Below are 13875 nucleotides of genomic sequence, written 5' to 3'. Positions count from 1 at the left end.
AGACGAAAACCATATAATAATCTCAATAGATGCAGAAAAAGCTTTCAACAAAATTCAACACCCATTTATGATAAAAAAAACTCTCCAGAAAGTAGTCATAGAGGGAACTTACATCAACATAATAAAGCCCATATATGACAAACCCACAGCCAACATTGTTCTCAATGGTAAAAAACTGAAACCATGTCCATTTAAGATTAGGAACAAGGTTGCTCACTCTCACCAGTATTATTCATAGTTTGGAAGTTTTAGCCACAGGAATCAGAGAAGAAAATGAAATAAAAGGAATCCAAATTGGAAAAGAAGTAAAGCTGTCACTGTTTTCAGAGGACATGATACTATACATACAGCATCCTAAAGATGCTACCAGAAAACTACTAGATCTAAGCAATGAATATGGTAAAGTAGCAGGGTACAAAATTAATGCACAGAAATCTCTTGCATTCGTATACACTAATGATGAAAAATCTGAAAGAGAAATTAAGCAAATGCTCCCATGTACCACTGCAACAAAAAGAACAAAATACCTAGGAATAAACCTACCTAAGGAGACAAAATACCTACAGCAGAAAACTATAAGACACTGATGAAAGAAAGTAAAGATGATACAAACAGATGGAGAGATATACCATGTTCTTGGATTGGAAGAATCAACATTGTGAAAATGACTATACTACCAAAGCAATCTACAGAGTCAATGCAATCCCTATCAAACTATCAATGGCATTTTTCACAGAACTAGAAGAAAAAATATCACAATTTGCTTGGAGACACAAAAGACCCCGAAGAGCCAAAGCAACCTTGAGAAAGTAAAATGGAGCTGGAGGAATCAGGCTCCCAGACTTCAGGCTGTACTACAAGGCTGCAGTAATCAAGACAGTATGGTACTGGCACAAAAACAAATATAGATCAATGGAACAGGCTAGAAAGCCCAGAGAGAAACCCATGCACATACAGTCACCTTATGTTTGATAAAGGAGGCAAGAATATACAGTGGAGAAGAGACAGCCTATTCAATAAGTGGTGCTGAGAAAACTGGACAGCTACATGTAAAAGAATGAAATTAGAACACTCGCTAACACCATACACAAAAATAAACTCAAAATGGATTAAAGACCTAAATGTAAGGCCAGACACTATCAAACTCTTAGAGGAAAACATAGGCAGAACACTCTATGACACAAATCACAGCAAGATCCTTTTTGACCCACCTCCTAGAGAAATGGAACTAAAAACAAAAATAAACAAATGGGACCTATGAAACTTCAAAGCTTTTGCACAGCAAAGGAAACCAGAAACAAGATGAAAAGACAACCCTCAGAATGGGAGAAATATGTGCAAATGAAGCAACTGACAAAAGGATTAATCTCCAAAATTTACAAGCAGCTCATGCAGCTCAGTATGAAAAAAACAAACAACCCAATCCAAAAATGGGCAGAAGACCTAAATAGACATTTCTTCATAGAAGATATACAGATTGCCAACAAACACATGAAAGGATGCTCAACATCACTAATCATCAGAGAAATGAAAATCAGAACTATAATGAGGTATCACCTTATACCAGTCAGAATGGCCATCATCAAAAAATCTACAAGCAGTAAATGCTGGAGAGGGTATGGAGAAAAGGGAACCCTCTTGCATTGTTGGTGGGAATGTAAATTGATACAGCCACTATGGAGAACAGTATGGAGGTTCCTTAAAAAACTAAAAATAGAACTACCATACAACCCAGCAATCCCACTACTGGGCATACACCCTGAGAAAACCATAATTCAAAAAGAGAAATGCACCGTAATGTTCATTGCAGCACTATTTACAATAGCCAGGACATGGAAGCAACCTAAGTGTCCATTGACAGACGAATGGATAAAGACGACGTGGCACATATATACAATGGAATATTACTCAGCCATAAAAAGAAACAAAATTGAGTTATTTGTAGTGAGGTGGATGGACCTAGAGTCAGTCATACAGAGTGAAGTAAGTCAGAAAGAGAAAAACAAATACCGTATGCTAACACATATATATGGAATCTAAAAAAATAAAGAGGTTCTGAAGAACGTAGAGGCAGGACAGGAACAAAAACTCAAATGTAGATAATGGACTTGAGGACACAGGGAGGGGGAAGGGTAAGCTGAGACGAAGTGAGAGAGTGGCATTGACATATATATACTACCAAATGTAAAATAGATAGCTAGTGGGAAGCAGCTGCATAGCACAGGGAGATCAGCTCGGTGCTTTGTGACCACCTAGAGGGGTGGGGTAGGGAGTGTGGAAGGGAGACGCCAAAGGGAGGAGATAAGGGGATATATGTATATGTATAGCTGATTCACTTTGTTATAAAGCAGAAACTAACACACCATTGTAAAGCAATTATACTCCAATAAAGATGTTAAAATAAATAAATAAGTAAATAAATAAATAAATAGAAATCCCGAAGAGTCTAATAACCATGACAGAAGTTGTATCAGTAATTAAACATCATCCCAAGTCCAGATATTCTTATTTGGAAGTTTTACCATATGCCAAAGGAACATATATCTTAGTCTTGCACAAACTCATTCAGAAAATCAAAAAATAGAAATGAAAAAGCAGAACATCCACCCATTAATTTACGAAGCTAATAAAATCCCAATACGAAAGCCAGACAAGAACGTTTAAAGAAAGGAAAATTATAGCTGAGTCTTACCCACGAATACAGGTCCAAATATTGTAAATAATCTATTAGCAAACCTAATGCAGTAATTTATAAAAAAAGATATCATAATGGACAAATTGGATTTTCACAGGAATAAGGTTGAACACTAGGATATCGATTAATAAAATTTAGCACTTTAACGAATAAAAAAGAACACCTAAATTGATGTAGAAAAATCATTTGATATGATTTAATAGTTACTTATGATTAAGAACTCAGAGCAAACTAGTAACAGGAGGAACTTTTCTAACCTAATAAGGAGTATTTACATAAACCCTACAGCAGAAAAACAAAAGCAAAAACATACTTAATAGATGAATATTCAAAACCTAGAGCAAGACAAGGATGTTCTCAAAATTGTATTGGAAGTCCTAGTCGGCAAAGAAATGAAAAATATAATTACTGGAATGAGAAACAAAACAAAGAAAAGCACAGTTTAAGATATTAGCTTGGTACATCTGTTGCGTGCCTTAATTTTGAAAAATCATCTCATGACTTTAAAATGTGTGTTCCCATGTATGCACACAACCATGTATGTTGTGGTACATCTGTTGTGTGCCTTAATTTTGAAAAATCATCTCATGACTTTAAAATGTGTGTTCCCATGTATGCACACAACCTATTTCCCCAATTATTATACAGGACCATGTTCGTCCTATCTTTCTGTATCCCTTAGGACTAAAACAATTCTATACAAATAATAAATACTGAACATACATTAACCAGTATTGAAAAATAATGAAAAGTCCTCATTATTAATAAGGAGAGAAAGCAAAATTTTAAGTTAGCAATGGAATAAGGATCTGGGAAGAAAAAAAAATCACTGATTCCTAGAGGCCTCAGTTTGCTGGGAACCTGACTGCATGTGCCACTCAACTGCCCTACTTTTGAGTCTTCCCTAGATCAAGTGGAGTTACCACAAACCAGCATGCAGAATGTCATGTTTTGTAGTTCCTACTTTAAATCTTTCAGAGGCTGTTTTATTGGAGTCTAAATGAATCAAATGTAATTTAGTAATATCCCCACTAGATTCAATGGGATAGGGAATGACATCTGTCTTCCTTGGGGAGATAGTTTCAATGCCTATCACAGTGCCTGGCACACACATTCAACTTGGTGAGCTGAATTGAATCTATAGTATCACACAAATGTTTTTATCAAGTTTAACCACCCAGCTTAGGCTATAAGAACTAAAAACTAGGTAACTAGCAAACTAAGCTAAGACAACTAACTAACCAAACTATCTAAGTTGGTTACCTGAATCCAACATTAGAGTGAAGAGCAATGTTCCAATGTTCACAGTGCAGACGTTGCAAATTCATTGGATTATGAAAGACCAACAGTAAAGCGTTATCTTGGGTGTGGTAATAAGAATCAATACACTTGTATTGCTGATTGGCTTCTTGAAGAACCTGAAAATCAAAACAAATCCATTGTTGTGTCTTTTTATCCCAAGAGAAGGGTTTCCTGCTAGGGCATTTCTCTGCCCCCTTCTTTTTCTCCACTTATCTCCATGATGTTAGTCAAGGTGAGAGCATAGATGGCAGACGTTTTCAGGAGCATTTTAGCAACTTTTAAAGAAAAACAAATCCTAGGCTAAAGGCATAGAGGCATTTGCTCAAGTGTTCTTCATTAACGCTGGGAGATAATAATTAAGTCTAGGAGTTTTTTATTTAACGTTTTCCATGCCTTCATATAGATCATCTCATTTTGTCATCATAAAAGCCCCAGATAAATAGGTATGATTATTTTTTCCATTTCAAAATATTAAAAGCTGCATTTTTCAGCATCAGTTGTGGTCAAGAGGGGATAAGATACTCGTCCAAGAATATGGAGTCCCTAAGTTCTGGTGCCAGGGCTCATACCAGTCTTTCGACTCTACATGTCACATTTCACACTCCACACAGTGCTCTCCACTACACCACGCTGTAGTACAGAGACATGCTGTGAGCGGTCCTCCTGATATTGTTTCTACATGACTTCTATCCCTGGCCCTTTCCAAAACATTCTATCTTCAGCATTGCAACTGCAGCCACAAACAGAGGGGCAGAGTAGGCAGCTCGCTGTCCTGTTGCCTTTTCCTTATGCCAATCAACATAAAGAAATATATGCATAAGGAAAGCAATTAGACAGCTGTGGGGTTTTGTTTTTCTTGTCTATATCAATTCGGTGGTGGCAGCTTTCTGTTCTCTACCTTTCAGATGATCTGAAGGCATGGAATTGCACATTATGTCAGGAAAGGACTGTTTTACTTTTGCTTTCAATTTTACACTGGTAGCATAACTAAAATAATATATGTACTTCCCCAATCTAGTGTCCTCTATGAGTGTCTTTATGAAGTGGCATTTAAATTTTTACATCTGTTCCCTGAGAGCCAATACAAGAAACACACATGTGGTAAATATTTTTGCATTTAAAAAATTTTGCTATGTGGGGTGCTATCCATTACTTTACTTTTTTTGGCAAATTCCTTTCATATTTTAAGTCCAAAAAACAAATATTTTTATTTCTGATGAACCTGTATTCTTCCTTGTATTAGAGAGCTCCACAATCTTTGTGTTTCCACATTTACTTTGACTGCTGGGGTAGACATCTATTAAGTATGTTTTTGTTTTTTGTTTTGTTTGCTGTAGGGTTTATGTAACCTAATACTCCTTATTAGGTTAGAAAAGTTCCTCCTGTTACTAGTTTGCTCTGAGTTCTTAATCATTAGTGACTATTAAATCATATCAAATGATTTTTCTGCATCAATTTAGGTGTTCTTTTTTATTCTTTAATCTGTTAAAGTGTTAAATTTTATTAATAGATATTCTAGTGTTCAACTTTACATTCCTGTGAAAATTCAAATTGTACATTATGTTTTCTTTTTTTTTAATAAATTACTGCATTTTGTTTGCTAATAGCACTAAGTTTCTCAGAGCTGTAGCTGTTCTTAATATTTGATAAGCTTTCATACAATGTATTTCCTGTCCTTTTTAAAAACTTGGCCACAGCACTGTAAATAAACTATACTCCAATAAAATAAATTTTAAACACTTGGCTTTTACCTATTTTTCTGCATTAATATTGTTGTTCTCATTAACTACTTTTCTCATTAAAAATGAAGACCTACTATGTGCCAGGCACCATGTAGGTTCTAGAAAAACAAAATGAACAAGATAGGTAAGATTTTTCTCCAAAATCTGATTAAGATTTTTCTAGAGAATTCTGTAGTTCAGAGATGTGTGTCTAAGAAGATGAAATTGATGGAACATCTGATATGGACAGAAGGGATTGGCATGGACCAAGAGTGGAGCAGGCTGATGACTAGGAGGATATTACAGTAGATGGAGAGGATGGTACTTGAATTAAAGTAGGAGCAGTGGAGATGGTGAAGAGCTTGAAGATATATTTTGACATTATACCCTCAAAACTTGATGGATCAGACATGCAGGACAAAGGAAAAGCTGAAGTAAGGAATGACTCTTAGCCTTTTGGCTTGATGGTGACATTTTCTGAGATGGATGAGGGGAGAAACATGCTTAGGTGGGAAAATTATCTGCTTCATGTGGGACACTAAATATTTAAGAGGCCTATCAGAAAGTCAAGTGGAATTTAGAGGTAGGGACAGTAATGTGGAGCTCAAGATAGAGATAATTTGGAAGATAAAATTCTATGAGTCATTAGGGTTAGACATATATAAAAGATGAAATCATTAAAAGAATGTTTACAGAGGAAAGAAGACAATTCAGGACTGAGACTTGAGGCACTTCAATATTTAGATGTTAGGTGGAGGAGAAGTATTAGACAAAATTCCAAATGGAGCACTGAGGAGGAATCCAGTATGGTGTCTTGGAAACCAAGAGCGAAGAGTGTATCACAGGGAATGGATCAGCTTTGTTAATGAAAAGGTCAAGGAAGATGAACAGAGATAAGTGTTCATTTAGGTTTGGCAGGACAATTATGTGTGACCTTGAAAAGTGAAGCTTCATGGAGTGGGAAGGACAGAGCTAAATCAAAATAGTCTGAAGTGAACTTCCAGTTAAAAATGGAAGATTAAACACATGTACTCCCTAACCCCTCAGTAAAGGAACTGTAAAAATTTTGAGTTTTAATATCACAAAGTTGAAGGCCACAGAAGAGGAGACAAAGGCAACAGCATTTTAGAAGGTAGAAAGCAGAAGGATAAGTGGTAACAGATTTAGCAGAACATGGAAAGCCAAATCCTAAGAGTAGTTTTAAGAGAGACCAGACGGAACTTTATCTGTGTGCAGAAATACAGAAAGGCTTAAGAAATGGCAGAGTGAGGTACCTCTGAAAGTGGAGTGAAAGTGGCATTGAAAATAGGAAGTCTTTTAAGAAGCCTCAACAGTCCTGAGCAGCCGGGGGACTGTCCGTCTCCCACCTCAGCAGAAGGGAGATTTATTACCAACACAAGGTGACCCTGTGGATTCTAAGAAGAGGGACCCTAGGCACCACTGAAGGAGACCTATACCACAGAAAAAAGAGAATTCTGTAAAAGTCTAAATTGGCATGGTCCAAGAGAAATATAAGGTAAGCCACAAATGTGAGCCATGTGTGTAATATAAAATTTTATAGTAGCCATATTTTATAGTAGCCATATTTTTAAAGAGGTAAAATTATAACTGTATGTTTTATTTAACCTAATATGTCAAAAATATATTATCATTTCAATATGTAATCAATGTAAAAATTGCTAATGAAATGTATCACCTTCTTTTTCAACTAAATCCTTAAAAATCTGGTGTGCACAGCATTTATATAGCTATACTTATGTAGTGTATAGCCTACTTACAGCCCATCTCACTTTAACTCACAACATTTCAAGTACTCAGAAGCTACATGTGACTAGTGATTACCACATTGGACAACGCAGATCTGGAAGCTGAGTGGGAAGACACCTTAAACTCTTTCCCTCTAACACTCAGCTCCTAAAACCCTGGCTGGTAAGTTATATCTTGAAGACAGGAGATTAGATTTTTCTTTTCTTCCTGGAGACTCTAAATGGCCCAAGAGTACAGAACTAATACTTTAACACTGATGGGTCTCCCAAGAAAACCCCCCAGCCAAATTACCCAACAACGAAGTCCAGTTGTTGACAACTTCCCTCTACCCTGACCTCAGGTAGCACTTCCTATCATATTTTTAGTGTCTCATTAATATGAACAAAGAGGCAAATACCATTAGATATTATTCTCCAATATGAAAAATGAAAATCTCCCCTCCTCTCCCCCCAAAAACGAAAAGTTAAAAAAAAAATTTGAGGAAAAGAGACAATGCAGGGAGAAGACACTATGACTTCAAAGGACTTTAATATCCTCATAGAGATAAGAGAAGATATGGTACCAGGGAATGCGAACAGTGTGCTCTATAAAGGTAATTTTTAATTATAAATAGAACTTAAAGAAATTAACATTATAACAACAGACACAGAAGACCCAATAGAAAAAGCAGAGCCATATTTCCAGAATAAGAAGAAAAGGTGTTGTAAACTAGGAGGGAAAAGGTAAAGAAACTGGAAGTTCAGTCCAGGAAGTCCAACACCAGAATAATAGGAGTTTCAGGAAGAAAGACTAAAAAAAACAGAGGGGAGATGATTTAGAGTGATGATTGTATAACATTTCCCAGAATATAAAGACAGGAGTCTCTGGATTATACTGGGCTCCCCAGTACAATATGAGGAATAGAACCACATACCAAGGCACATCAACAGGAAATCTAGAACACTGGAACAAAGAGAAAATCTTAAAAACCTTACAGAGAGAAGAAAAAAAAAAAAACAGACTAAAGTGATCAGGAATCAGAATTTCATTCTTTTTTCTCAAGGACAATCTGGAAAGCTAAAAGACTATTGAAGAATGCCTTCAAAATGTCAAAGGGAAATACTTTTTTTTTTTTTTGCGGTACGCGGGCCTCTCACAGTTGTGGCCTCTCCCGTTGCGGAGCACAGGCTCTGGATGCGCAGGCTCAGCGGCCATGGTTCTCGGGCCCAGCCGCTCCGCAGCATGTGGGGTCTTCCTGGACCGGGGCACGAACCCGTGTCTGCTGCATCGGCAGGCGGACTCTCAACCACTGCACCACCAGGGAAGTCCAGGAAAGTACCCTTTAACTTAGCATTTTATGTAAAGCCAAACTGGCAGTCAAATGTAAGGATAGAATTAAGATACTTTCAAACATCCAATGCCTCAAAAATTTATGGAAGCAACTTGAAGAGACAGTCCCCTACAAAAAGAGTAACCCAAGAGAGAGGATAACATGGGATTCAGAGGACAGAGTATCTAACTGGAAATAGAGGCAAAGGACGTGGCCATGATAGTGAAGGGAGATCGCAGGACCACAGCTGTGCAGCAGGCTTTCTCTGAAAATTGGTAGAATTTTCTTTGCTGCTTTGTAGCTTCTGGCAGTGGCCATCAATCCTTGGTGTATTTTGGCTTGCATCTGCCTCATTCTAATCTCTGCCTCTCTGGTCACAAAATATTCTCCCTGTGTGTCTTTGTCTTTACTTGGTATTTTCTTCTTCTTACAAGGATGTCAGTCATATTTGATTAGAGCTCACCATAATGCCCTCATCCTAACTTGATTACATCTTTTAGACACCCTAATTCCAAATAAGGTAACACTTTTAGGTCCTGGTGTAAGGATTCTAAAAATTCTTTTCGGGGACACTGTTGAACACATAACAATCCACACTGTGGCCTCTCAAATTCATATCCTCCCGATATGTAAAATATATTCACCCAATCCCAATATCCCTCAAAGTTTTAACCCCTTCCAGCATCAACTCTAAGGCCCAAATTTTACCTAAATATCTTCAAAATCAGTTATGGGTGAGACTCAGTTCCTGGTCCCTCCTTGGGCAAAATTCCTATTCATGTGTGACCCTGTGAACCCAGAAGACAAGTAGAGGGCAACCAGAAGTTGAGAGCACACAGGAAAGGCATTGCTTAGACAACAAAATTGATAGAATACCTGTTAGGTCTGAATGGATTGAAAGGAGATTTACTCTTTGGTAGAGAATTTGGGGGGTAGTAATGATAAATGAATAACAAACTAAACAAATGAAAAGGAAATGTAATCATAGAATACTATACAGTTCAGTTGTGAATAGTTTTCATATAATTGAAATAAGGTAAATCTTGAAATCTAACCAAAAATTATGATATAGTTAACAGTGTTGGAGAATGGCAAGGAGAAATGCTGCTGTGAGGGTAGGAGTGTATGAATGAATGTATGTGCACGTGTGTGTGTTTGTGTGTGTGTGTATGTGTCTGAGTGTGTGTTATATGGAGGGTGGGCAAGCTGTCTTCTCAAGAAGGAGTTAATTGATGATGATGCCCCAAACTAAAACTAAGACTAAATATACTTGTTACTGAGAGACAATTAAGTAACAAAAGAAACAGGTAAATACCTGGAAGATTTTTACCTCTGGGAATTTTGGCATGGGAGTGGGTGGGAGCTGTTATTTTTCGTAAGACTCTTTATACAATTTTTTGGCTTTAAAAATATGTGGATGATTATGGAGAACAGTATGGAGGTTCCTTAAAAAACTAAAAATAGAACTACCATACAATCCAGCAACCCCACTACTGGGCATATACCCTGAGAAAACCATAATTTGAAAAGAGTCATGTACCACAATGTTCACTGCAGCACTATTTACAATAGCCAGGACATGGAAGCAACCTAAGTGTCCATCAACAGATGAATGGATAAAGGAGATGTAGCATAGATATACAATGGAATATTACTCAGCCATAAAAAGAAATGAAATTGAGTTATTTGTAGTGAGGTGGATGGGCCTAGAGTCTGTCATACAGAGTGAAGTAAGTCAGAAAGAGAAAAACAAATACCGTATGCTAACACATATATATGGAATCTAAAAAAAAAAAAAAAGGTTCTGAAGAACCTAGGGGCAGGACAGGAATAAAGACACAGACGTAGAGAATGGATTTGAGGACATGGGGAGGGGGATGGGTAAGCTGGGACGACGCGAGAGAGTGGCATGGACATATATACACTACCAAATGTAAAACAGATAGCTAGTGGGAAGCAGCCGCATAGCACAGGGAGATCAGCTCGGTGCTTTGTGACCACATAGAGGGGTGGGATAGGGAGGGTGGGAGGGAGGCTCAAGAGGGAGGAGATATGGGGATATATGTATATGTATAGCTAATTCACTTTGTTTTAAAGCAGAAAGTAACACACCATTGTAAAGCAATTATACTCCAATAAAGATGTTTAAAAAATGTGGATGTAAAACTTTGATAAAAGTAAAATTGAAATTAAAAAGGTAAAACAAAAGAGTACAGGTTTTTGCATAAAACGTAAAAGCAACAAGAAGTTCATTTTAGCGTTACTCATTATTTTGCATAGTGGTTAAGGGTACAAGTTCTGGGGCTGGATTTCTTGGGCTCGTATCTTGCTTCTCTCACTCATCAGCCATGTGACCTTGGACAAAAGTTACTGTTGGTCAAGGTGCCTCAGTTTTCTACTATTTAAATAGTTTCTACTTCACAGGATTATTGAAGAGATTAAATAAGCTAATAATACATATTAATCATTGACTAGCATATGGTAAGTGCTCAGTAAATGTTAGCTATCACAACTTCCATTGACCCGTTAATTGTATCAGAAAATACTTGGAAATGTTGCGAAAACTGAAGAGAACTGCCAGGCAATATGGGGGAAAATAAGGTTGCTTCCCAATGTCTTACTTTTATTACTATGTTTTTTTAAAAAAAACATGTGCAACAGTCATGCATATCTATATTTTTTCCTTAAAAGACTTTATAAAAAACATCCTTTTAGAAAGTATATTTTAAACTATTTTGGGCATGCAAAGCTCAATCTGGGATTAAACTCACTTTATAGGTGAAGTAAATGGGAGTATTGATCTGAACTAGATCTGAGAGTGACCTAGAAGTGAACTGTTCTAAATCACACCATGCCTCTCCAGGCCCATCTGACCGTCTTCCAGAGACTCACAGACCATTAATACCTGAAGCAGAACTTCTGGCTTAAAATGTTCAGTAAAACTCCAGTCCATTAGATTGCGTTGCTGCATTTTCTTTATGTCCTCTAACTCTGCTTCCACAGTCATCTTCTTGGGTTTCTAAAAAAATCATAGGAATCCAATTTCAGCCTTAATTTGTTTAAGTCCAAACGGAGCCCTCTTGGACTCCATCAACTAACCAGCATGCACTCCATCTAATTGGGGAAATCTGCATATGTATAAATCCATATGGCAACACTTTAAGAGAACTGCTGCCAGAAAGAGTATGCCTTTGACTTTTTTTTCATGGGCAACATAATCTAAATATTTTTATTGTTAGGTTATACTCTTCTGAGTCCTGTTAGCAATTATAGGCAGGTTTTCTGAACTCACTTCAAGACAGCATTAGTTCTACATGGCTGTATGGTCAGCAGGTGTTCGTGACGTTGCCAAGCCACACTGTCTAGAGAGGAGCATGGAGCCTGGAAGTTTTGCTTGAGCGGCTGGTGAAATTAACTCCTTTCTCTCCAGTTGGAGCTGGTCAGGGGATGTCTGAATAATCCCTTCTCCTCTAGCATCAGCATTCTCCTGCTAAGCTTCTCTCTCTCCTTTTTTTAGTTCATGGTTTTCTCAGATCATCTTACTTGCATCTACACATTTATAATAATAATTTCCTACCTTTTCAAGAGGATCAGCATTCGTGACCGCTTTATCTTTGATCTCATTGTTCATGGTCCGCTCTGTAAATCAAAGACACCAACATCCAGTTGTGTTTGGGCTTTGTTCTCATTTTAGTCAACGCTGTGCATTTTTGTTGCCATATGATCTAGGTTTCTGTGCTGAAAAGGTAATTCCTAAAAGGCATGTTTCTTGCCTCCAAAAAGGTGTCTGTGTCAATAATTCTCAATCAGTGTCTACCTAGAAAAGTTATGCTAAGTCCTTTGAAAAGAACCCAGCTTCCTATACAATACATTCCTAAATCATGTTAGATAGTCTGCCTTCAGACTGTATGGCTCACTTCTAACAATGTCCCTTTACCTTACAAGCTGCAAATATTTACTGATTAAACTATGTCAACTGCTCACTACACACTGTTGTGTCTTGTCATGCTGGCAGCTATCACAAAGGCTTTTCAAACTTCTTGGTCATATCTTATGGGTGACAAACTAGGACAGGGGCAGGGGATGTATGGAAAGGATAACTACCAGATAAAGGCAACTCCTACCAGAAAAAATAATACTATATACCATCTTGTAGAGTTTTTCCATTCATTAATTGTTTATTAATTTTAAACCCATTTAATGGGCATCTGCAGACTTATAGAGTTTTAAAAAGTTAGTTAAATGAATAAAATGAATCGGGAGCTGGACTCCACTGCCCCATACCATGGACCAATGTGAGTCACGCACATCAGTTCTCCCTGTGACCAAACAGTAGACTTATATGATAATTGGGATTATGATATCCTTCTTGAGTACCGAGCAAACAGCCATATAAATGGACAGAGAGGAAACAGAATCATGCTGTTGATTTCTGAATCACCATGCTTCAGTAATTACTAAAGTTAACAAATGTTACACAGAAGAGTTCTATGATATATGTTTCACGTGGATAGACATCTTTACTGTGAATGTCTCAGAGTTTGTAACATGCTCTTGTGACTGTGAATCCCTAACAAAGAAATGGATAAAGTACATAGCATTTTCCAAATCTGACCAAAGTAATAGAGTAAGGGTGTGAATCTTGTAACATACCTGTCATGCTGCTGAATAACAGCCAGCCGGACTTTTTATCACCCTTAGAATAATAGCAAATTAATCCCTACAAAGTCATATATGAAATGGCTCCAGCTTAACTCTCCAATCACATCTCCTTCCACTCTCCCTTGCTCATTCCACACCAGACTCACGGCTTGCTTGTTGTGTCTTGAAGTTTTTGAACTTGCTTTTCTCTGTCTGGCATGCTTTGCCTTAGATAGTCATCTGTTTCAAACCCTTACTTCATTCATATTGCTGCTCAAATGTCACCTCCTCAAAAGCCTTCTGCTTCTTATCCTGCTTTATTTTTGATCATGGTATTTATCAGTGCCTAATAATATTTGTTTATGTCTGTCTCTCCATATCAAATGTGAATTCCTGGAGAATAAGAACTTTATCTTATTTTCCCTAACTGAATTCTGAGC

General features: G+C 37.3%; 1 protein-coding gene across 1 annotated transcript in view; it reads right to left on the bottom strand.

Annotated features, from left to right (window-relative positions):
* SPAG17 (sperm associated antigen 17) overlaps window positions 1-13875 on the bottom strand; it is a 219517-nt gene that overhangs the window by 111193 nt on the left and 94449 nt on the right. Inside the window, exons 16-18 of the mRNA XM_030869317.2 lie at window positions 12372-12433; window positions 11700-11813; window positions 3959-4113 (exon numbers count right to left, since the gene is read on the bottom strand). Of these exons, the coding sequence (XP_030725177.2) occupies window positions 3959-4113; window positions 11700-11813; window positions 12372-12433 (331 nt within the window). The remainder of the gene's footprint in view (window positions 1-3958; window positions 4114-11699; window positions 11814-12371; window positions 12434-13875) is intronic.

This window comes from Globicephala melas, chromosome 1 (assembly GCF_963455315.2).
Source record: "Globicephala melas chromosome 1, mGloMel1.2, whole genome shotgun sequence".
NCBI classification, from domain to species: Eukaryota; Metazoa; Chordata; class Mammalia; order Artiodactyla; family Delphinidae; genus Globicephala; species Globicephala melas.
This window is presented reverse-complemented; position numbering and strand designations above follow the sequence as displayed.